Here is a 23556-nt window from a genome sequence, read left to right on the forward strand (position 1 = left end):
TGTCGAATTGTCTGCGACTCTCTGTCTCTTTGCCCCCAAGTGAGCAACGCCTCTCTCTTCTCCCCTCCACTCGTTTCCATCTCTACCTTTAGAAAGGTGGGCAGCAAAGAGGGTGCATTTACGGAAACAAGGTAAGGGATCAGATTTTACGTTTTTTCTGTGTGTGTATTCAAGAGCAACACATTTCATAGATGATGACTGTGATTGGACAGAGGCTGGCGGAATCAGATAAAACCTCATTAAAGCACTGGTGTGACATTGGGACGGGGGACAACAGCAAGAAACTGCAACATCGTAACTTTCACCGTGGTTTTGTTTTGCATTTGTTCAACTTATAGTGATGGTTCCACTGAAGAAGAGGTAAATACTGTATGTTTGATTGAACGGTTGTCAAGTGTATCACCTAAAAGGGGAGGATTCAAGCAACTTTAAATGTGATTTTTTACATGCTCATATTTAAAGTAACGTTTTCTTTCTAGATGTTTATGTCATATTTTTATGGCTGTCCATAGATGCCTTTCATAATTTGCTGGAAACATTTGTGGTTTTAAACAGATCTTCAAATTCAAACTATCACAACCCCCTTTTTTAATGGGTTCTTTGAAGCAGAATTTCAGTGAATACATTTGAATGACACATTTAAGGGACATTATTCTACATTTTTACAGGATGTTTGTAATGTACACTGTCTATTTCAGCAATTATACATCTTAATAGAGTGATGTGTCTATTTAAGTACCAAACGTCTTCAATTTGACATAAATAGTGTGTGTGAATGTTTGTTGCAGTACATAAATAGCCAAATATGATGGACTTACCATCCATGATTTTCTCTTTTTACATTGCAGTTGCTCTGCAGCGGCACCGCTATCTCAGCTCAAGATGCACAGCTTCATGGGAGGAGGCTTGTTCTGCGCGATTGTTGGTAATATCCTGTTGGTGGTCTCCACTGCAACTGACTACTGGATGGAGTACCGCATGTCTGGAAAATATGCCCACCAGGGCCTGTGGAGGTACTGCATGTCCAACAAGTGCTACATGCAGACTGACAGCATAGGTAATGACAATCACAATGTCGTTCAAAAAGCTAATGCAAGGGACGTGCATTAGGTCCATTATAAGTTTGAGAATAGCTTCATAATGATGACATCCAATCTGATGATTTCTACCCACTTGCTTCTAGCTTACTGGAATGCCACCAGGGCCTTCATGATCCTCTCAGGGATGTCATGCTTCGCAGGCATCATTGCTGGCATCATGTCCTTTTCCCACTTCTCCTCCTTTGAAAGGTTCAACCGCTCCTTTGCTGCAGGAATCATGTTTTTTGTCTCCAGTGAGTCTTGTTTCCTCCTGCATTGATGCAAATTTAACTTTAACTTAATCATAACTGACATATACCTCCCTCTCCCAATTTTAGCTTTCTTTGTTCTGTTGGGTATGGCCATTTATACTGGAGTGACAATCAACTTGCTGGGAAAGCGCTTCGGTGACTGGCGCTTCTCCTGGTCTTACATACTGGGCTGGGTGGCCATGCTCATGAACTTCTTTGCAGGTGAGAAAATATATATGTTTAAGATCAATCTTTGTCCAGATCGTAAACTACACCAACATTGGGAATATGCTATTGTCAAAGAGCTATATATATATATATATATATATATATATATATATGCACGTATGTTATAAAGTCAGATTGTTTAACATTGTTAGTAGAAATATTGAATGGAACTGTGTTATCTCTACATCATGTGTACATGTGTCTCTGTCCATTGCAGGTATTTTCTACATATGTGCATACAGAATGTGTGAATGCAGGAGAGGAAATGGTCCACGCTAGAGCGAGACAGTTTTAAACCAAAAAAAGAAGAGAATCAAACAAAAGGCAGCCATAACTGATCTACTGAGGAGATGACGTTGGATGCTGATCCTGGCTTTGACTGTCTTCTAAACATGTTTTCTATGTTATATTCCATTTAATGTGGAAACTAGTTTGGCGATGATTTGCAAATAGGAACTAAATAAGTATAATTATTGTAATAGGATATTGGTATTACTTACTTTCTGATAAAAACATTCCAATTGTAATTTGGCACATTAAATAAAGCTTATCCTCGAACATTGTGATTTTTTTTTACAACTGTACTGAATGGCCGCCAGAAGATGGCAGCACTAAACCACTCCACGTACTTCGATGTGATCCATAGGGATTCATTCAGGATCAATCATCAGATAAGACTGCAGACTGTTGAATCATCAATCCTTTGCCTACAGTCATTGGAACAACTTCAGTGTCTCAGATGGCAGAAGCAATTTCAGGAAAGTAGTAGTGTACTGTATATTGCTGGAAGGTGTGTAATATTAGCCTACACAGCATAGAAAGATACCTGGGAGGAACACAGTGCACAGGTTCGTCTCAGGATTCCCCCTGAAGCTGTTTGATTTGCTCCCACTTCAGTACGTTGTTGGGAAAAGATTCCCTTCAACTATGTACATTGATTATTAGTTTGTTGTTCATGGGAAAAGGGATTAGATTCTGGCAGCCAAGCGTGATCTTCCACAACATGTTTGTTGACATCCCCTGAGTATATTCAAGTGCAGTCAGCCCATGGAAAAGGGTTTTTCAAGTGTGTGCCAAACAGGCAACGTTGGACAAACACAACATGAGAAGAAAAATCCTGTTCCTGGACCGGGGTAACCAGGGCGGGGCCTCAAGCCACTTATTGTTCCCTTACCTTCCTCAATGTTCTTGGTACTTCTGTAATTCTTCTAATTCCTCGCCATCAGCTGGGAGGAGAGAAGCAGAAGCAGCCGGGATAATGAATGCTTTGGCTACCCGTTGACGCAGGAACAATGAGAGAAATGTAAACAGTCCTCGGGCCGATCCCTTGATCCAAGTTCCCTTACTTGGTCCCTGTGGCTGCTGTGAAGAGATAAGCTCTGTTACATCGTGTGCTTTTCTCTAGATACTTTCATATCGCTGCTTTTAAGCTTTCACTAGGGTCGGGTCTTAATAACCCGTGGGATGAATTGGCAAATGTTCACATACTAGTAAAACTACTAAATGATTCATTATACTCATTTTCTGCAGGACTAGAAAGGGAGGTTACTACAATTGAGGAGTTGATTAAGTAGGTATTTACATGCATCTGTCCCTTCAAAAACAAAGATAGTTCTGAGCATTTGAACATTTTTTAACACTGGGGGTGGTTAATATGAGTGTGATTTTCTCAGGGATTACTCTAAGAGATTGAAATATAGAAATAGTTTCCAGGTCAAAATCCAGGTTTTTTTCTCAGCTCAGAAAAATACATAGCAAAATACTCTCGAAAGTATTGGAGATCATTTTAGGTGCAAAAATGAAGATATTTTTAAGACTGAGTATGGGCTTGTAACATATTGCAACAAGACAACAAGATATGAAAAAAGGTGTCCTGGGTGAGGAATTGAATGCAGGAAGGCAAATTCAAGGTCTGCTCACCCCTCTTTTAGCCAAAGTGTTTTTGTGTAGTTTTCACCAACAGAACCTGCTGGTATTTGGGGCCGTTTGCTGAATTGGGCTAATTATGTAGACCCACAATTTGTCTCACTTCGAACATGAGGGTGTCCTCTTTCCATGTTAGAAAACTCTCCCTCTTTAAGGCAGATGTTCACCCAGGTGTTATATGTAAATACAAACATGCTAAACACACCACCAAAACAAATCTAAGGAGGCAATTTCCCCAAATTGTTTTATTGAAATACGGTTTACTGAATGAAGATTTTCTTCTTTTTTCAGTTTAATGATTTTACAAACTCTAACACTGTTCATAATCAGATCTTCTTCTTTTTCCAACCCCAGGCACAAACATTTACTGGAGGTATAAGAGTAAACACTAAATTAATAGTCCATCTTTTGAGTCTTTGAGACAGAGTTCGCAAACTTAAGCTCATCCAAATTCAACAGCTATTTGAGTTTTGATTTTTCAGGGGATTCTTCAAGCCATTTTATGAGTATAATTATATTAATTTACAACGATAATAATTGTATATACTTAATTATTATATTTGTGGAGGATTAGGCTTACCCTTCGGCCATGTCTTAAACTGATCAATGGTCACAAGTTATTGCTCTTACTGATGGAAGAGTCTGCTGACACAGCAGAAAAACTGCCCTGGTCCCATGGAGCTCCCCCTGAACATGCACCCAAGTCCTTTTGCGACTCACTGTTCCCATAATGTTCTCAAAAATCATTCTCCATGTCAACCATCCAACCTACAGAAAAGCATTCTCCCTTATCACATGACCTCGTTTTGATAGTTCAATCATGCAACACAAAAGGGTTCAAGTCCACAATGAGATTGTGTCGTTTTAGAAAGACTTTATTTGTGCCGCACGAGTCAATACTAACGTGGTATTGCATTTAGTGCACACAACACAAAAGAAAAAGAGATAATAAAAACATTGCACAGGGAAACTAGGAATAAAAGTACAGTAGATAATTTACACAGCTCGTCATAAATAAAGTCTACACATCAGTGAATACGGAGTGGTTCATTTGACATAAAATACACAACTTTTCTAAGTGGCTCTGTGCTGCTGCACCTGGGTTGTGGTTTTCTTTTGGGAGAAGTTGAGTTGAAAGTAAAGGTAAGTTACAACGGAATAGATTTGCATCATCATAATTAATGCAGCGTTCATGCACATTTACTTGAGTTTTTATAAGGCCGCTTCTATATATTGCAGTGGCCAATAGAGGGCAATGGGGGACTGGCCCCACATTGAGCCAAAGGAAAAAAAAAGTATGCATTTGTGTTTTTGCAATATGGAATATACCCAGTAATATTTGTAAATGAAGATATCTGCGCAAACTATTTGCTTTTCCTGCACGTTTTCTGTGCCTGTCTGCATGTCTCAGCTGGGCTGAGGCCTGGCCCAAAAGAGGCAGGTCCAAGAAGAAGTTTAGCCAATTACTGATTAAAGATATACATGAGCGACAAACATATATTTTAGCCAATCCGTATCTTGAAATAGATTCAGCCTTGGGCCATCATCGTTTGGCCCCAAGACTGTGTTTTTGTCAGGGCTAGATGTCTGCAGAAATTGATTGGCCCTACCAAAACAAGTTCTGTCAGCCGACACTGATTTTCAGTATCATACTTTAGGTCCAAGCTAACGATAAACCTGAAATAATGCAATGTACTGAAATTAAAATGAATGGACACTAACAATCACATGCATTTACTCAATGCAAACTAAGTCAGATTTTAATACTTCTTCCTGCATGAGATCAGTAATTAGGTCTTTTAACTTTGGTAGATAATGTCACCCAAACTCTGGTGGAAATAAAATGTAATGTCATTGTGTTCCCGCTTGTTGAGCTTTATGCCCACAGATACAGTACAAAAATATATATAAAAGAAGAATCTCCTTCTCTCTCATGACAAAAATTGAAATAATACCTCTTCAGGCCAGAGCTTAGTTTAACCTTGTCCTTCTCATTTTTATTGTCAAACTTGTTGTGCATCTCATGTTGATGGGCTGCAGTCCATATTTCACTGCACTTGCTCACTTAAGAATGAAAGCAAAGGTTCAGTTCATTGCATGAGAAACATGCTGCTTATCAATCCAGCACGCTGCACATTGTCTGTCCATCCCAACATGTATCTGTAAAACAGCCTTTTGAAGTTATAACAAAAGAAAACCAGGATGAAAGTGGTTATGAGAAAGAATTATTTCTTTTTAAGTGAGGATGATCTGACATTTCCTCAATTACCCTGAAATAAAGACATCACAAAGCTAAACAGAATAGCACACGGCGAATAAGTCGGAAGGTGTTATGATTTCATACAAAAAAAGCACTAAAAGTGAAAACGAGAACATAAAGAAAAACATCTGCAACCTGTGTGACTTGAATGGGTTGTGTCTTAGTTAGACGTGGTTTTGCTACAGACTACAAACTGAGGTTGATTACCGAAGCACAGACAGGACGTTAGCAGCAGTTTCCACCTCATCCTCCTGGTGATCAGTCACAACTATGTGGAAGCTCAAGTAGAAAAGCGAGTCATGGGTGTGTTTTGAAAGTTAATACTTACAGTACGTAAAACGAGAAGTAAAATAAAATTCATAATTGTAACAAAAAAAAGAATTGTCTTTAGCTCAAATTGAACCAGTGTACGCAGTGTGGAGCAAATTAAGACTATAATGCACTAACACTGTTTTTCGTACGGGTTGAAAAAAACTCAGTTTTTAAGGTGTCACACTCTTTTTTTCCTCTTAACGCAACAGGGATTCATCTTTTAAATAGTTTGATGGTATTAAGAATGGCAACATGGCTTTTATGTATAAGTTGTTTGTAAGTGGGACTTTTTTCATCAGTTGTAACAATAAAACAATTTATTTAACCTACAGCTAATTATACAAGTTTAATCTTGTCTAATCTCAAGGGCTAGGATTCATTTTTAACGTCATTTTTTGAATTGCTTTAGAATGTCCAGTGGTGTTGTTTATGGCCAATGGCACTGTAAAGCATCTTTAAAAACTTTAAACTGTACGTAAGTGTAGGTAAGAGCATCTGTGATGTCTCATCATGTTACACGGTTCGGCTGGGTGTGTCACTCTGAAAGGGTCTGATGTCTGATAATCCGCTTCTCGGATATCCTCTTGTCCAAACTGTCCCTCAGAAATTCATCTGGATTCTGGTTTTAGAAAAGACTAAAGGTTCAGGTCAACAAAGACGTGCAAAGAGAAAGAAAAAAGATCAGACTGACTTTCTGCCTTTGTCTTTGAAATGTTTCACCAAATATTACGCTGAGGATTCTGGGAAGTGTGGTCTTTGGATCAGTAGCTACCTGAGGTGCCTTAGAATAAGGCGACGCAAAAGATCTTTAGCTTAGCTGTGTTCATCTTTGTAGGTTTGGTGCCATCAAACTTCAGTTACAGGGAAAGTGGGGAAGATAAGAGGTCATGTTGACGCCAGGAGTGAAGTGAGGTATGAAATCAGAGGGTCTCGGGGGCTCTGGGATTCTGAGGTTGTACCAGCCAGCTTGATGCTGAAGGGGATGAGCTAAATTTTCGAGATTCTTGTTGTGCTTCTCCTAAAAACAAAGGTCTCACATCCTTTGCGTCTCTAAGTGTGCCGGCGACGATGGTTGTGGTGGTGGCTGTGCATGTCCTCCATCGTGATTCTGCCCCACGCACCGATCACAAATGTTTCAACCTCACACTCATTTTCCCCGCGAGCAATACGAAAGTAGCCGTTCTCTCCCCAGTTCTTTCCCCAGGAGTTTGCAGCGATCTGGAAAAAAGGTATATTCAAATTAAAGTACAGATTAGGTAGAAGTGAAACACTCCCTTTAAAATCTATTTTATCTATTTTACATTTGAAAGATCAACATGTTTTGGCCATTTGAGGGGAAATTCAGGCATGGGTTTGTCTGTTGTTGGTGACTCACCCAATATTTTTTTGATGTCCCATCAAAATGTCTCTCCTCTCCCCACCTGATGCACAAAACAGGGAGGATAGTTACCAAAAATGCATTACAGCCAAACAACAGGACACCAACTACTCCTCAAATCCAGATATAAAATGTGTGAGAGTTTGAAATGCTATTTTTAAAGCGTGGATGCTGGCCAACCAACACTTCCGCTGTAGACACCTCCCATGAATGTGTTCACCTAAAACACACTTGATATTATTCAGAGTGAAAAACAGTAAGTACTGTTCAAAAAGGGGAAAAAACATTTTTATCTTAAGAACATCCTGAAAAGTATTTATGCTTGGATACCTAGTGTCCTGCATCATTCCAACCAGAACAGAAAGGAAATCCCCTTTTCCGCCGCCATGTCCGTTCACCGGAAGGAGAGAGAGGGTTTACGAGGAAGGGAACACCGCCTTAGTGACTCACTCACCGACGACAAGACCAACATGGAAAATGCCCAAATATACTATGTGAATCTGAACTTTGGCCAATAAATTCCGCTCATGACTTTGCACTTCGCCACTGCCAACTTTTAGACGCCGGCCTTTGCTCCTCTTCGTGGTCATAACATTCTCCAAAGCAAATTCCCATCCTGTTTTTGCACTCAAGGACTTTGGTTTCCCAAGAGACCAATCACTTGTTTTCTTTCATAAGAGAAAGGAATGCTGGGAAATACAGTGGCTGATCTCTGGCTCTGCAAACTCTGCAGCCCACCACCACCACCACCACAACACATGGCCGATGGCGCCAACCTCGATTTGAGAAGGTCTTTAATGCCTTTTCCCTGATGAACAAACGCAGAAACAGTCAAAACATCTGCGTTAACAAAGATGGTAACTACAATCTGACCCTGAATGAAAAGATGAGATTTGTGCTGGTAAGTGAGGGCACATTCACACCTGTGTGAGTGTGTGTGTGTGTTTGTGGGATCCCACATGCATGGCTGCCTGCCTATTTTTTGCCATGGACAGAGCCAGACAGAATCAGACCACTGCTGATCACTAATCTGGCCTCCAATCAGCTCACTTGCTCAGGCGGGGACAATGCCGGGCGTACCGGTGCGCCCACGTGGCCCGCCCTTCATCGACGCCCACTCAACCCACCTCTGACCTCTTCTCCGTGGATTGATCCCCTCTCTCTGTCCGGTGCAGTCAGGATCAGCGGCCCAGACAATGCCCTTTCCACCACACTGGACCCCGATGATCTTTCCACAAACTTTCCCAGGCCGTGGGCTTAATGGAACGCACCGCTATGGGATTTGGACTATGAAAACACACTGATGCCTGTTGCTGGCAGGTTGGAGCTCAAAACATTACGTTCCGCCCCCGCCCCGCAATCTGCCCGTGAACCAGTGTGGCTGCTGCATCCACATCCACTGGCCCAGCGAGTGGTGAGGGATCACAGCGGCAGTAGAAGGAGCCAAGAGAAAGGTGCGAAACCACGTCCTCGTCCCCAGCGTCATTTCACCCAATGCGTAGCTTAAGGTCTATTGCAGCAGAGATGTAATTACAGTCACATGAGCGTTGTGAAAGACCCCCGTGCGTGCACAGTTTTTACAGGGGGACGTTTCAGAGCAGTTCCAACAAGCTAAGTACAGGTTGGAGTGTCTATCATACGCATACCTTAAGATGTCACATGATCTCATACAATGCCCATGTCAGATAAAAGCAGAGAGACTACCGTAGCACTGAGAGACCATGTCTATAGAGACGGATGTTCACGGACGCTGTGGCACAGTCGAATGCTCACAATCACACATTCCTCTGCCGCCACTGGACACCACCATGCGGTTGCTGCTCGCTTTTCTAATTCGTCAAGTGAAACTGGCGAGCGGCAACTCGTCACGGTCTCGACAGACGGACACACTTCCGGACAGCAGCGGTGACTCAAACAGAGGGCCAGTGAGTCAGAAGGCCAGGGGAGGGCGGAGGCTGGAGGCACCCCGGAGATGTGGAGGGAGACAGATGGGTGGGGGCCGGTAATCCAGGTGTGTTGGCTGTCTACCCGCCTACATATTTGTGGTCGTCGTAGTTACTAGATCGAGGAGGTCGCAGGAGGGGTGGGGGGCAAGGTGTGTCTCAAAGAGGGAAGCTTGTTCATGCGTACATTCCCGCTGTGTGTGCAAACACACACGCAGGTGAAGCTCTGAATCAAGCAGCTGCTCAATTCAAGTTTGTTAGCTTCACAAGTTTGTGAGACAGGGAACACTGTCTCTCATCATCAAAATAAGATCCTAGCACAAACAACTTACACTAGATCCATCGAGCTCTGCAGTCATAAGGATGTTGGTTCACAGAAAAACACACAAAGTTTTGCACTGTACTGGTTACTCACCCGGTGATCCTAATTGAGTGTGTGCCGTGTTTGCGGTATTGTGGAGGTTTGGTGAAGCTGACATCAGTGTGTTTATAGATCCCATTCTTATAGACAAAGAAGTCCTCATGGACCTCCATAATAGCTGCAAGAACAAACAAGCAGGGAGAATTTGTTGGTGTATAAATCTCACACACTGAAGGGAAATATCAAACAGCTCAAAGCGCAACTAATCTAGAAGCAATTACCTAATTTCACCAAACAAATTCCAGTTTCCCCCCCGAGTCACATACACATACATCAGACAAGGCGGCATAGTGTGTGTGTGTGTGTGTGTGTGTGTGTGTGTGTGTGTGTGTGTGTGTGTGCGTGTGTGTGTGAGAGAGAGAGAAAGCTCACACAGTTCACTGAATCTAGTTTAATTATCTCATCTTTCAGGTCAATGCAAAAAGGCTCTCTGGATGTATAGCTGAGAAATTCATTCCATTCCCTGCCATAAGTCACGTGTGTGGACTCTTTATTTATTAACAACTAACACAAAGGAAATGTTTGAAGACACAGGAACACACACTTATCTCGACCTTTGTGTCCAAGAGAAGCTCAAAGGGTAAAAAGGAAACTTGACATGGAGCCAATAAGTTTGTCCTGGACTGCTAAACAATAAACCAAGAAGCTGGAACAGGCTCACACACACACACACACACACATTCCCTCCTCTATTTGAGTGTACTTGACAATGTTCCAGATGGGCACCAGACAGTGAGGCGAGCTGGTAAAGGAAGGTCAATCCAACCACACTGACGGGGAGACCCATTATTTCTGACCGGGTGAGTCGGGGTCAATGTGGAAACAAAGGTCAAAACCACCACGATAACAAGGTCAAACACGACATCATCCCAGGTTGGATTCCTGACACGAGGCTGGGTGTGAATTTGTCAGTCCCTTGGGAGTACATTTTTTTCTAAATAACACTCACTTGAGAGCAAATGTTGACGATAAAACATTGAATTGGCCTTACCTTGCACAGGGCCATTATCCATAATCTCCTTCATAATCTCCTTTTCCTGAGAGAGACAATACAAGAATTTATAGGTAGAGGAGAGAGAGGAGAACAGGAAGATCACCGCCTGTTAGTGAAATGGAGAGGATAAAAACAACCTCCTGGATGTTTAAAGTCATATAACAACATTGAGTCCAGCAGGGCCCCTTGGCCTTAATGCCCGGCTTATTGAATTTACAGGCCATTGAGAGTCAAAAACAACAGGCTGTAATGATTTCGAGAGACATTAGCCGTCATTTAGCAATGATGGATGCAGCTCAGCGGTCAACTTTGAATGGGAGAAGATGCACTGAGCTCGGCATGGCAGGAGTGCTTCGTAGAATAATACCTGACTCGAAGAACATCATGGATTTAGATCATCCAGTTTTTTTAAATTGGGAAATAAACCCAGCTTTTTTATCAAAGCGATTTGTAATCATCCCTTTAAATATCAACCTAACACAGCTCACCATTTCTTCCTATGGAAATTTCTACAAACTATCTTTTATAGGATTTTTTCTGTTTTTTAATACTTTAAATTTTTCTATTGTATAAATAGTTTTTTTACTGTTGCAAATGTTGCGTGTGATTTAATTTCCTCTCAATATGGTTATTGTATGCACGAAACACAAGGCAAAATCCTTGCATGTGAATTACCTAGTGATAAAAAAACATATTATCAGTCGTTGATCAACTCAAAACTATGCTCTTGTAAGGACTGATTAACTCTGGTTTATTCAGCTCCCTGTTTTGGCTGACCATCAATAGATTACATTATTAGAAAGTATAAAACAGAAATCTAATTCCAGATACGCTTTTGAATCTTGAACTTTAGTAGATATTGATTGTGAACGATGATATCCAAAGTGCAGTCTGCAAATTGGTTTATTTCACTCTCTGGCCTGTATTCTCCATCCAAAATTGAATTTCCATCAACCTCCCAATCCAACTTCCTTCACGCTTACAGTGGCAAACATCCAAGTAAAAACACAACTCTCGGCCCTTCATTGATTCAGTGAGTAAGTAATTATAATAAACAAGTGAAAGAGATTATTGTCATTTAGTATTGTAGCGCAAGGTATTCCCCCAAAAATGTACAGCAAGCTTATTGCTTATTAAAGCATTGGTTACTGTAGAGGAAAATGTTAAAAGGTAATACCAGTGGATGCATCCATTGTGTTGTGTTTGTGCAGGCCTTACATTGGATGAGAGCCTGTAGGGCGGTGTGGACTGGTAGATGTCGTTCTGGTAGTTGTGTGCGTTGGGGCAGCGCTGCGTGGCCTGCCTCTTCCCCCGGCCGACGGAGCGGCTCTGCATCATGCAGCGGCCAACCTCCGCCGGTGCTTCCTGCGGCGGTCGGTATGGATAACAGCCTTCCGTCACCACTCTGTCAGAGGAGAGGGGTTACGGTAAAATGGGCCATATCTCTAAAAGTTACAAAGTAATCACCAAAGGTTAATATGTTGCTTCGCCTCTTGGTTTTTTTATGGTAGATTGAAGGAAAACAAAGTCTTTACCCTCTACGCCGGAGGTACCACCAGGCTCCATCGACGCGCCCCCCCTCGCACCCGCCCTGATTGCGCGTGTCACAGGAAATGAGATTTTGCGGGGACAGCTGAGGAGTCATGTGACCCATTGACTGGATGGAGATCCTGTCTGAGGCCACAGCTAGTGAAAACAACAGGGTTTATTATCAAATGTCATATGCTTAAGAATAAAAGTAAATTCAAAAACCTTCACGTAGCGATTTGTTGTAAACTATGTAGGATTTTGTGTGGAGACTAAATGTGATATGATGTGATCATACATATCCATAAACATTTGGCAGGTGCTGCTTAACTGATTTCTATGCACAGAAACACAAAATATTTCAACCATAAACTTGAGGACGACCTTTTCTGGCAAAGACATCAGTGTTTGGATATTTATTTTGCCTTCAGGTATTGTACCTGCAGTTGAGAAAGCCCAGGATGCAGCGCAGTTTCCCTGGTCCAGCGGCTCATGAATCTTCCCTGGCCACTTCTCGGCTGAGTTGAAGTAGAGGGGCAGACTGTCACCTTCGGGATCCATGTTCATCTGATAAAGAGGAGCAACGGGTCAGGTCAGATCAATAGAGCTCAAGCGCCGTCACACTCAAAGAGTAAGATGTAGACAGCAATATCAAAGAGAATTTAAAGAAAGATAAAGGACGAATAGTGATTCAAACTACCAACACAGAGTTACAGCTGTGTAACTATTTGCCCACAAACTAACTGCAACTAAGTACTTGTGGACAGCTTTGCATTACAAGTTTTGATCCCAGGCCGATTACACAAGTCTGCTAATCAATCCTCCAGTAGAAGAGGCTTAGCCTTAAGCACTCAGGCCCATTCGACCCAGGGGTCAATCTCTGTAAAACAGACAGGAACTTCGATTCCGGTCCTCTCTGTGAAAACATACCAACAATACGTAATTTGAACCAACCCAACTCGTTCATGTAGGCACCAAGATCGCTGTGATGATAAATCCTGATTAGGATGATGGTGCAGATATCTTCCTGACAGCGCGTGTTCACTGGCAGGTGCTTCTAACATAGCAAACATACTTGATCCATTAGTCTCCACTCGAGGTCAGATGCTCCCTTAATCTCATGTGTGTCATGTGTGATAACAGAGCCCCCCACCCTCCTCTCTCTCTCGCCAAAAGAGCCAGGCTCCTGTGGACCATTCTTCGGATTAATGGCAAGGTATTCAAAGCATCATCGGCCACCTCGTACATAACTGAGGAATGTAGCTTAGAGGGTCAAAGTCCAAAAGAAGGAATCCTAAAACACCAGATTAAAAGTTTCAAAGTAATTAACGAATACATATTTTCCCAACCCTTACACAGAGTCTGCCTTCAGACATGAAAGGACAGTGGGAAAGAGCCATTTATGAATGGGCTGCAAGTCTCTAGTCTGGTTCCTGGCACAGGTAGGGACACGCTGACAGCGGAAGAAGGAGGGGGAGTTGGGAGGTTTTTAGGGGTGAAGTTAGTCGTGGAATGCTTGAAGAGGTAAACAGCGGGGTGGGGGGGGGGCAGTGGATGAAGGGATGCATAAAGGTGGGGGGGTGCAGACTGAAGACGAGGTTTGCTCTTTACTCTCCGGTACCCGTCCCCTGCATCTTCTCTGATGGTTTGGTTTCCATCTGATGTAATCTGTCTGGGCCGAGCATAAACAAAGGCTGAGTGGATCAGAGAGGGCTGAGCTTCCAGCCCGAGACGCCATCTCGTACCAACAAGCCGCCATGATTATACGTTTTGATCAGCGCTCCTTTGTTGTAATAGGTTCCAAACTGGCATTTCACAATAATATTACCAGGAAGTACGCAGGAACTTTCAAAGAAATGACAGGCCGCAGCAGCACTGTGACAATTCACCAGCGCGACCTCAAACCGCTTCATGTGGGAACGGTAAATACAGAGTATGTGATCTATGGGACAATAGGTGCAAAAGTGAAAACCCTTTTTAAAGTAGAGTTTGAAAGCAAAACTGGATTTAAGAGGTAACACCCAGCGACAACTAACTCTCTGTATGGAAACATTTTTATGCAAAAAAAAAGTGGGTATGGCAAGAGTTTCAAGTCTTGCTTAAAAGCACCTGAGCAAAGAAAATGACCATCAACACTGTCCACTTGTCCTATGAACCTCAGAAGTAAAATGTGAGGGATGAACAGCGTCCTGTACCTGCATCTCGTTCATGTTCATAATGGTCCTGGACGGTCTCTGCGTACCCAGGCGAAAGCGGATGCCCTCGTCCAGCGTCATGCCGTAGAGCTGACTGTAGTTGGCTGCCTCCCATCTGAATGTGTGATAGAGATGTTACTGTAAAATATCATGTCATCAAGTATGTGCGTTAAAGCAAGTCGGGTTTTTTTTTACCCGTAGTTGCCTCGGTTGATGCCGTCTATCACGTCCGGCTCCATCAGGCAGGCGTTCTGCTCACACTCCCAGCGTCCTGTGACCCCACATGTGCTGCAGAGGACAGACAGACAGGGCGAAGATGTGAGACCATAAGCGGCTGCGATTGCATTACTCATGAGTTCCATGTGGGTGCTTACGCTAGTGAGGTCAAAAGCTAAAATAGAAGGACTAAGATAGACAAATATTCAAGGGCTCAGTGGAGTTCCCAAATATCTAGTTAATGAGAAAAATGTCAGTAACATAATAAAAAATAATGGCTAAATAGAGAAGAAGTCAAGAAGATGAGAGAAGAGATAGAAGCAGGATATTAATGACGACAACAACGTTTACTCAGGGGAGGTTCAAAAATAACCGGATGACTCACTAAAAAGAATTCTAGTGTAAGTTGTTTGTGCTAGGATCTTATTTTGATGATGAGAGAATGTGTGTGTGTGTGTGTGTGTGCTTGTGGAAGTATCATGATCCTTGTTTACTTAAGTAAAATTACTTCTAAAAGTATTCCTGCATTCAAAGTTTCATCAGCAAAAGTAATTTAAATATTTCAAATACAATGTAGTGGAGTAAAAATGCAAATCTGCTCCAAAATACGATGTAACAATACACTTTTTAAAAGTAAAGTAACAGCACTTTCAAATTGTCCAGATAGGTCACCATCTGTGTGAAAGTCAGTTTCAAAGGAGTTTAGTAAACTTACTAATTAATTGTTTGAAAGTACAATTATCTACATAATATTGCATCACATATAGTCCATAAAAACACCTGTCTTCTTAGACAAGACTTTTTAAAATGGTAAAAAACAAAATGGGTGCGTCTCCATTTATTCAGCAGATATTCTAATTTTATATTAATAACTCATTTTAATTATTTGTATAATTACTACTGTTATATATATTGTGCACACAATTCTATACAATTAGCGTCTATGAAATAGATATAAAGCTACAGCCAACAGCTAGTTAGCTTGGCTTAGTTTATTAATAACACTGGAAACATTAGGAAACAACTAGCCTTGATTTGTCAGTAACACAATCTGCCGATCAGCATCTCTCGAGCTCAATAATTAACACAATATGTGTTGTTTGCAGTGTCTGGACTTTTTATGCTGATCTAAGCTAACTTACTGGATCATTTCCAAAAATGTACTATGAAAGGAAAACAATAACAACAAAGTTAAAGTAATTTGCGTCCATCACGACACACTTTCTCAGTGATTAAAAAAAATGACTTTGCTCTCTCAATCTCAAAGATGATTTTTAAACATTAAGCCGCATCCTCGTACACAGCGACAGAGATTAAACCCCGACGGTCTCATGGCTGTGACTGGAGGAAAGAGACAATGACCTTTCACCTCCTCCTCCTCCAGCAGTAACAAGTACATGCAGCTCAGCACAGGTAGGTCAAAGACAGCAATACATTCACACAGTAAAAGTACTGGGCATGCACTCAGAGACAGGGATGATGACAGGAGGAGACACGAGGAGACAGAGTGTCAGCGGCAGGCCACATTTGCTCCGTCACACCCCTATTAGAGAAAGACACCCTCTTCACCCACACATGCACACGGACATGCATGGAGACACACACGTGGATGTCATGAGGTGCCTTGACTCGCCAAAGAGAGAAGGAGGCGTCGCGTTTCGGGTCATTTGGAGCAGATAAGGAGTTATCGGGATGCCCACAGCTCAGGAAAAGGTCCCAGTTGGGTTGATCCCATTAAGAAAGCACAATACTGCTACACAAATCGCCACACACACACACACACACACACACACACACACACACACACACACACACACACACAACATGAGCATTACTTTCAGGCTAACTCTGGTTGTGTTATATGCTTTCTAGCACTGACACAATCTGCCCCGGGAGTTATTTCAAGCTGAAGGACAGTTTTTTTCTACGATTGCAATACTGACAGTCAAAACGCAGCTTTTTTATCAGGGACATTCTGCGTGTGGTTAGTGAAGGCATGTAGCACTTCGGATAACAGTGTGTGCGTGAGCTTGATGCCTGCTAATGAGACACGTTGTAGGGAACAGAGGGAGAGATCGGAAGCCCTCTCCTCCGCCCTGCAGCCCTGATTCTGAAACTTGGGAGGACATACAATCAGGGAATTAATAAGTGGAGAGAGTAGGAGTAGGAAAAGGGAGTGTCTGTGTGTGTCCCAAGGCTGCGGTGCAATCTTTCTAGCATCATGTGTATTGCCTCAACAGGCATGTGTGTAGAGACTCTTTTTTTGTTTGTCACCGAAGGGGAGGGTTAGCAAATAAACACGGTTTCTTCGTGAACCAGCATATTGGAAGTTATTTTTAACTCGCAGCAGGACATTCATCCACTGCCAACCAGGCCGACCGACACACGTCAGAGCTGATTGAGCCGCCAGGATAAAAGTCATACTTCGGGGCCTGTCAGATTGACGCAGTCCAGCTTCTGGATTTGAACAGCCGCGGGGTTTTTAGGTGGAGATCAGCGGGGTCGGCGTTGTTTTGGTTGGACGTGTCGAGACAAACAGCCAGAGTGTGTTTTTTCCATGCGGGAGGAGAAATTGAAGAGGGATCTACAAAAGGATGTTAAATCAACACCAGTGTTCATGTTCCCACACGTACAAAGGGGCTTTGAGGAACATCAAATGACACAGACGGGAGAAACCGCAGTGGAGGACAGGTGAAGAACTCAATTTCCCTTCTTCCTGCCTTCTCTTACTTGACCTCCTGCGTCTCTCTCCTCCAGTCGCACAAGATCTGCTCTCACACTCCTCGACTGTTATTATTATCATGACGAAAAATGTCAACAGCCACATGAGCTCTGGTGCCCTCAGCGTGCAGGAAGCCATTGTTATAAAAACGCACTTTGCTGCCACTGAGAGCTCATTTCAAATTCAGTTCAGCGACACTGAAGCTCATGTCAAGGTTACAAAAATAAAGCGATGTTTTATAAATTTGTCCAATTGGAAATAGAAAACAAGACTGTAAAGGACTTCTAATCAAAACAAGAATACATGAGCTCCGTGTTTACGATATGGAGCCTCACTCTTGTGCATTAGAGGAGAGCCGATTTGCATCTAAGTAAAAATAATTCAAAGATCGACCACATCACCCAGAAGGCCGAGGCCCTGTGGATATTATTAGATCAGCAGAAACATCAGCATGGGGCCTGTTTTGATTCATCCTGTTCCGTTTCTCATGTTACAGATGTAACATAAAGCATTTCACAATGTACCATAACAGAGAAAGCTTTGGAATTAATAATAGAAGACTTTTTTCAGTGTTAGCTCTCCAATTCATTTAAAACCATGACTACGCTCTAAGTGTGCTTTTCTTTCTTTTCTACCTCTTTACGTTCACACCTTTTTCGAGGCTTTTTGACCTGCTATTGGAGGAAAGGTAATACTAACAAGATTACAATGGCTCCCTTCTATTAAAGTGTCGCAATGAGCCAGCATGCCCAATACCAGCACCCTGGAGCTGTCAAGTTACATACATCATCATCATTCACTACATTCTTTTATATCTGGGCTTTTCCTATAGTTTGTATAAAAAAATGCCAGTTACAAACAAAGAGGTGTGACACACAGTAGAGAAGGTGCAAGTAGACATGATCGATGTGTGGGTATGAAAATCATGTGATCAATGCAACCAACATGCAATGGTTCATATTAAGCGCACAGAGCATCTAGAGACAGTGAAGGCAAAGCATTTTTTTCAAGCTTCAACTGACTTAAATGTCCATTTAAGGGAAAGCCCCAGATTTAGGAGGCTGAAAGAGAAGTCATAGGAAGAAAGACAGGCTTACTTACCATAAATTGCAGTTCTCTTTGTATGTTTGCCCTGTGAAGAACGTGTTTCCATTTCTTTCGCAGGTGTCTGGGAGACAAAGAGGGGTAACTTATGTAAGCAAATCCACAAATGGGAGACAGAGATGCACTCATATATAAAGCACTCTCACTTAATGACACAACTCTACTGGTAAAATTCCTTCACTTGTGACCACAGTAAAAAAAAAAAGTCACTAACTGCTCAGGTGTGTGTGTGTGTGTAGTGTTTAGGTCTTTGTGTGAGTTCAAAGGAGCTCCGGGCTCCAATAATCCAGTGTAGGAATGTCGCGTTAGCTTCTTTCCTGCCTTCCCATGCTTGCCGGGCCCTTGTCATGCATTAACCAGCTTTTGCTCCACTTCACCATCCGCTAGTGACATTGAGGAAAAGGGCCTCAGAAGAGGCTTGCCATTAAGTCCACGCCCAAGCACCAGAAAAACCATTAACATTAGTGAGCTGCAATGGTCCAACGGTCCGTTGGTCCACATCGCCACAAACCAACCACAGAAATCGAGAAGCAGCGACAGAGCATCGGCATTTGTTGTGGAAACTTCACTTGAAGTTTGAACCTGGCACATTAACAGGTTGTGAGAATGAAACTGGAGTTGGCTAAAAGATTAACAGGGATGTTTATCTACAGGCTGATTTACGGTGGAAGGTGCCGTCACTGTGAGTCTCAGGCGGAATTTACTGGCTGAGGATTTACAGTGTGAGCAGGTTTCCTTGTCTCTGGTGTGAGGCCCAGAGCTGATTGTGGGATTTATGACTGAGGACCTCTGTTACCCAGCGTCGTCGCAGCTGTCTCACCCAGTCCGTCACAACTCAGTTACTGCAGAGTGTAAAAAGAGTTGTTCATTTACAAGCATTCTGTATAAAGCGCTTCTGTTAATGTGGCTCAAATGCAGTTTCGTCGGTTGCTATACCACAAAGGAGACATTTTCTTTCTTTGAGCAAATATGAGAGCGACAAACACCGACTTAAATGACAGAATGAGCAAAGCCCACCTTTGGGGAATTCCGTCTGAGGGCCTTTCAGCGGCCCTTTGAAGCCGCGCGGTCGAATGCGTGTTTGTGCGCACTCACATCAGCGTGCCACCCCGTCACGCCCCCGCTGTGTCCTCCAGGTAACACATACCTGCAACGACCCCTCCGTCTCCGTCCCGCACCCGTTGTCTGAGTCCCCCTCCCCGCGCATATCCCGCATTCTTTCTCTTGACCTCCATCCCCCCCCCCCCCCCCCCCCCCCCCCCCAGTCTGGGTTAATAAGAAGCCTACTGTTCCGTTTGCACTCTGCTGTCACTTGCACATTTTACACCTCGGGGTCTCTCAGAGGTTTAGGTTGGCGCGCTAAATCTGTGGACACTTGAAATGGGGAGGGTATTTCTGACCCCATATGTACAGTATATTGTATATATTCTATTTCAGGCTGACCTTCTGAGATACGCCCCCAAAAGAAGGCGTGCATGTGTCCAATAATTGTTGTCTGTTCCCTTACCTTCAGCGTGTTTCTTTCTAGTCTAAGAAAGCAGGTATGTATTCATTTGCAGGTGTCACAGCACAGACTTAGTGGGGTTCCGCGTTGCTCTCAGACGGACTTTAAATAACTACGCCAGGGCCCGTGCACACCTGCAAAACTCCCTGATGCACACGCAAACTCCTTTTTACCTATGAAAGGCGGCTGCACTCCGAGACAATGTCCCCAGAAGTCGGGGCAGCAATCGGCGATGGTCCGGTTGCAGAACAGGTCGCAGTAACAGATGGTGTCCAGGTAGGGAACCGTGCAGAGGTCGTCTCTGCCGGGGCAGCAGCCTCCTCGCCTCTTGCAGTAGGAGCCGTACGGGTCCCTGATGCCTCCGACATGCAGCGGATTGGCGAGGTCCCTCTTGGTCCTCCTCGACAGGATTCTTTCCGCGGTGCTCTCTCCCATCACCAGGAGCAGCGCCGCCACAGACAACAGGAAGAGCTTCATGATAAATCTGTCAAAGGAAGGATATAACATTTCCAGATGTCAAGTAAAAGGTGACGTGATTTAATACATTGCCTCGTATAGTCCATTCTAGCATTGATTTTGGCATTTTTATGAACTGATTTTTCCCCACAAGAGACGAAACTCTGAAAGCTTTCCAATCCACAGGAAGAGAGGGGAGAAGGTGACTGCTGCCAACACATTATCCACCTCCCGCTGCCTAATTCACAAACACACCATCACACATGCACTTGGAAGCACACACAAGAGCTGTGTTTAAACAGAGCTCGCAGCAGACCCACGTGATCCCTGGAATCTTCTGCTTATCCTTCCAACTTCCCTTTCAAGCATCCAAAACAAACAGCAGCTAAATATTTAAAGGTACAAGAAATGATGGAAAACAAGTACGTGCTGAAGTCTTAGCCGATAATGTGAGTCCCCCATTATGCTTAGTATTCCTCATTGCTTAGTATTAGTATTTTCACTAATGCAGCACTGTTGGCATTGCAATGAAATATACATCAAGCTGTAAATACACGTTTTGTTTTATCTGTGAGGGACCTGGGTGAGGTTCACAATATTATCGTCCCAGATCAGCATGTTATCTCAGTCCTGGAAAATAAAGCAATGTCCTGCTGTCAAAGCTAATCTGTCACACTCCAAGAAATTGTCTGAATGAGCAGACGCAGCCCACATCCAGCTTTAATGGTCCTTAGAGACAACAGCGGTTATCTAAAAGCATGGCAGGCAGAGGGGAACCTTCAACCTGCAACGTGTGTTTAACAGTCACAGAGACTGCATGATCTCACCAGTGCTGTACTATTACTTGTGTATCATTGGTTTCAGTGATTTAAGAAATGAAATGTATCAAAAGTTGACAAACTTCTGTTAAAAGTCAACTTGAAGCATTTGTTTCATATGAACTAGATTTTTTTGGTCAGCTATATCGATAAGGTGATATACAGTAGTTACTCTATGGTTTCAATTGTCACACTATTTATTTTCAAGGAGTGTACACATGTGGACATCAAGCAATCCACAACTCTTCACCCTAACAATACTGTCATCGTTAATTTCCTAATCAGATCTCATAGCCCAATGGACAAGCTACACATAGAGCCAGTTCCTGGTAAAGATCTTTCTGCATGACCGCCCTCCTAGCCAAGACACACACACACACACACACACAAAGGCATATGGCAGCATGGGATGGGCAGGTCACCTCCTTAACACCAGTGTTTTGTTGTGGCAGACTGTAGTGCAATAAAATCTTCCCACTCTGCTCAATAAGCTGAGGGCTTCGGGTCTGACTGGAAGTGTAAAGAAGCTGCTGCTGACATTACGTGATACAACAACTTTCCTGTGAAGAACAACTTTACTCTACGTGCAGCTTCAAAGTGAGACCACATTTGATTGTGTTGGGTGCAGGTCTCAGCTTAACGTTTAAACAGATATCGGCTCCTTTTAGTCGTGTGCAACATGGTTTGGAAGCTTCTTTGTGGGCCACCAGTGTAAAGCTCAGCTACCGATCCCACACTGCAGCCACGGGACAAATGAAGCCCTTCAAAGGGAAACCCACACGCGCACACATGGACATGCATGAAGTGCATACACACATCAAACAGTAAAAGTAGAAGAGCTGCATTGTCACCCTTTCGGCTGAAAGTTCCTCTCCGCTTCGCAGTCACAACTTAAACCTGCTTGATCTCAGTAAACCGAGCTGTGAGGAATCTCCAACAAAGTCATCAACACAGGCATTTATTTATCAATAGGTCAGTTAACCCAAATGATATAACATGAGAGTAGCACCTCCAGGAACCAGGTTGTAAAAAATGTAATTTTTCCAAATGAACCATTCTCACCACTGCATTGACATTGACACATTTCGGGTTGGGTATTACAATATGGACAACTACAAACCTAAACTATCTACTATAATGGCGAGAGGTGCAAAAAAAAGCACTATACCTTTAACGCTTTTTCTCATGACCCCACTCTTTCACTTTCCTTCACACTGCTGAATTTTGAGATATTCCTGGATTACACAACTGATAATTCAGGTATCTATTTATCAGCATAAAGCCCTTTTTGCAAGAGGAGTCACGACAAACTCATTCGAACCTCGTTACCTTGTTAAAATAAATTCTTGAACCTATTAATAACTTGAATATTGTGTCCTACAACCCCACACCCAGAAGGTAAATATATTGTAACAGTGAATACTTGACTTGCTTAAGTTCAGTGCCTTTGGAACATAAAGCAGAGTGGATCTCATCTCAAAGAAAATAATCATTCAGGCAAACATTAATTCTAAAAGACTTTAAAAGTACCCATGAATCACAAAGATATTAAAAGAAAATGAGATTAGTATCATACTGTAATGAGCCTCCACCTGCCTGGAGTTTGGTAATGAGAAGAACTGCTGTTTGAAAAGTGAAGGAAACTTGTGTTACCTTAAGCTGAGGGAGAAAGAGTGCTAATCCGATAGAAAACTCCAGAAGTTTGCTGCTGCGTCGCTCAAGACGTCATCCACAGGTAGAGAGGTAGAAACTCTGTCTCTCTATTCCTCACTCTCTCACTGGATCTGCTCCGTCAGACTCTGTCTTCTCTATATACAGGCAGTGAGAAGGGCTAACCACTCCCCCCCACCCCCCACAACCCCCCCTCACCACCGCCCCCCCCCCCTTCACTCTCTGCCCTGCTTCACTACCTCAAATCAGCTCTCTCTCTCTCTCTCTCTATCTCTCTCTCTCTCTCTCTCTCTCTCTACACACTTTCCCTTTGCTAACCCTTCATGGATCTCCTCATCTGACTTGAACCTTCAATCTAAAAGTGAAATAGTTTGCACTCATCTATACATTTTTTCTTTCCTTCCTCTTCTTCTTTTTTCTTACTACTTTAACAGCAGCAGCAGTCTCCTCCACTCTATCTGAGGCTTTTCCCCCGCGGGGCCAAATCCAATCGCCCCTGCGTGGTAGACACAGTGGTCGGTGCTGCTGACCCGCAGGTCACCATCTAGTGG

The 23556-nt window shown here is 43.0% G+C and overlaps 2 protein-coding genes across 2 annotated transcripts; one reads left to right on the top strand and one right to left on the bottom strand.

The window, feature by feature from the left end:
• The first annotated feature begins 840 nt into the window (after window positions 1-840).
• On the top strand, window positions 841-2041 carry LOC119219391 (lens fiber membrane intrinsic protein-like). The gene is made up of 4 exons (XM_037474572.2): window positions 841-1057; window positions 1184-1333; window positions 1418-1552; window positions 1776-2041. Exons 1-4 carry the CDS (start codon window positions 883-885, stop codon window positions 1835-1837), a joined length of 522 nt encoding a protein of 173 aa, XP_037330469.1. The 5' UTR covers window positions 841-882; the 3' UTR covers window positions 1838-2041.
• Window positions 2042-6968: 4927 nt separating this feature from the next.
• tinagl1 (tubulointerstitial nephritis antigen-like 1) lies at window positions 6969-23138 on the bottom strand. The gene is made up of 12 exons (XM_037474587.2): window positions 22988-23138; window positions 20234-20544; window positions 18554-18620; window positions 14710-14802; window positions 14515-14629; window positions 12760-12886; window positions 12328-12478; window positions 12011-12197; window positions 10790-10835; window positions 9793-9916; window positions 7432-7477; window positions 6969-7274 (listed from the first exon to the last, which is right to left on the bottom strand). The coding sequence occupies exons 2-12, from the start codon at window positions 20535-20537 to the stop codon at window positions 7107-7109; spliced, it is 1428 nt and encodes a 475-aa protein (XP_037330484.1). The 5' UTR covers window positions 20538-20544; window positions 22988-23138; the 3' UTR covers window positions 6969-7106.
• Between the last annotated feature and the right edge of the window lie 418 nt (window positions 23139-23556).

The sequence above is a fragment of the Pungitius pungitius genome, chromosome 17 (assembly GCF_949316345.1).
Source record: "Pungitius pungitius chromosome 17, fPunPun2.1, whole genome shotgun sequence".
Taxonomy (NCBI): domain Eukaryota; kingdom Metazoa; phylum Chordata; class Actinopteri; order Perciformes; family Gasterosteidae; genus Pungitius; species Pungitius pungitius.

What these genes read in the sequence shown, in the direction of transcription:
- LOC119219391 (XM_037474572.2), top strand. Translation starts at nt 883, where the DNA reads ATGCACAGCTTCATGGGAGGAGGCTTGTTCTGCGCGATTGTTGGTAAT. An exon ending in AATCATGTTTTTTGTCTCCA is followed by an intron (nt 1,334 to 1,417) that starts GTGAGTCTTGTT and finishes TCCCAATTTTAG; the next exon opens with CTTTCTTTGTTCTGTTGGGT. An exon ending in GCTCATGAACTTCTTTGCAG is followed by an intron (nt 1,553 to 1,775) that starts GTGAGAAAATAT and finishes TGTCCATTGCAG; the next exon opens with GTATTTTCTACATATGTGCA.
- tinagl1 (XM_037474587.2), bottom strand. Translation starts at nt 20,537, where the DNA reads ATGAAGCTCTTCCTGTTGTCTGTGGCGGCGCTGCTCCTGGTGATGGGA. An exon ending in CTGGGCTTTCTCAACTGCAG is followed by an intron (nt 12,479 to 12,759) that starts GTACAATACCTG and finishes TGTTTTCACTAG; the next exon opens with CTGTGGCCTCAGACAGGATC. An exon ending in GGACATCAAAAAAATATTGG is followed by an intron (nt 7,275 to 7,431) that starts GTGAGTCACCAA and finishes CCTTTTTTCCAG; the next exon opens with ATCGCTGCAAACTCCTGGGG.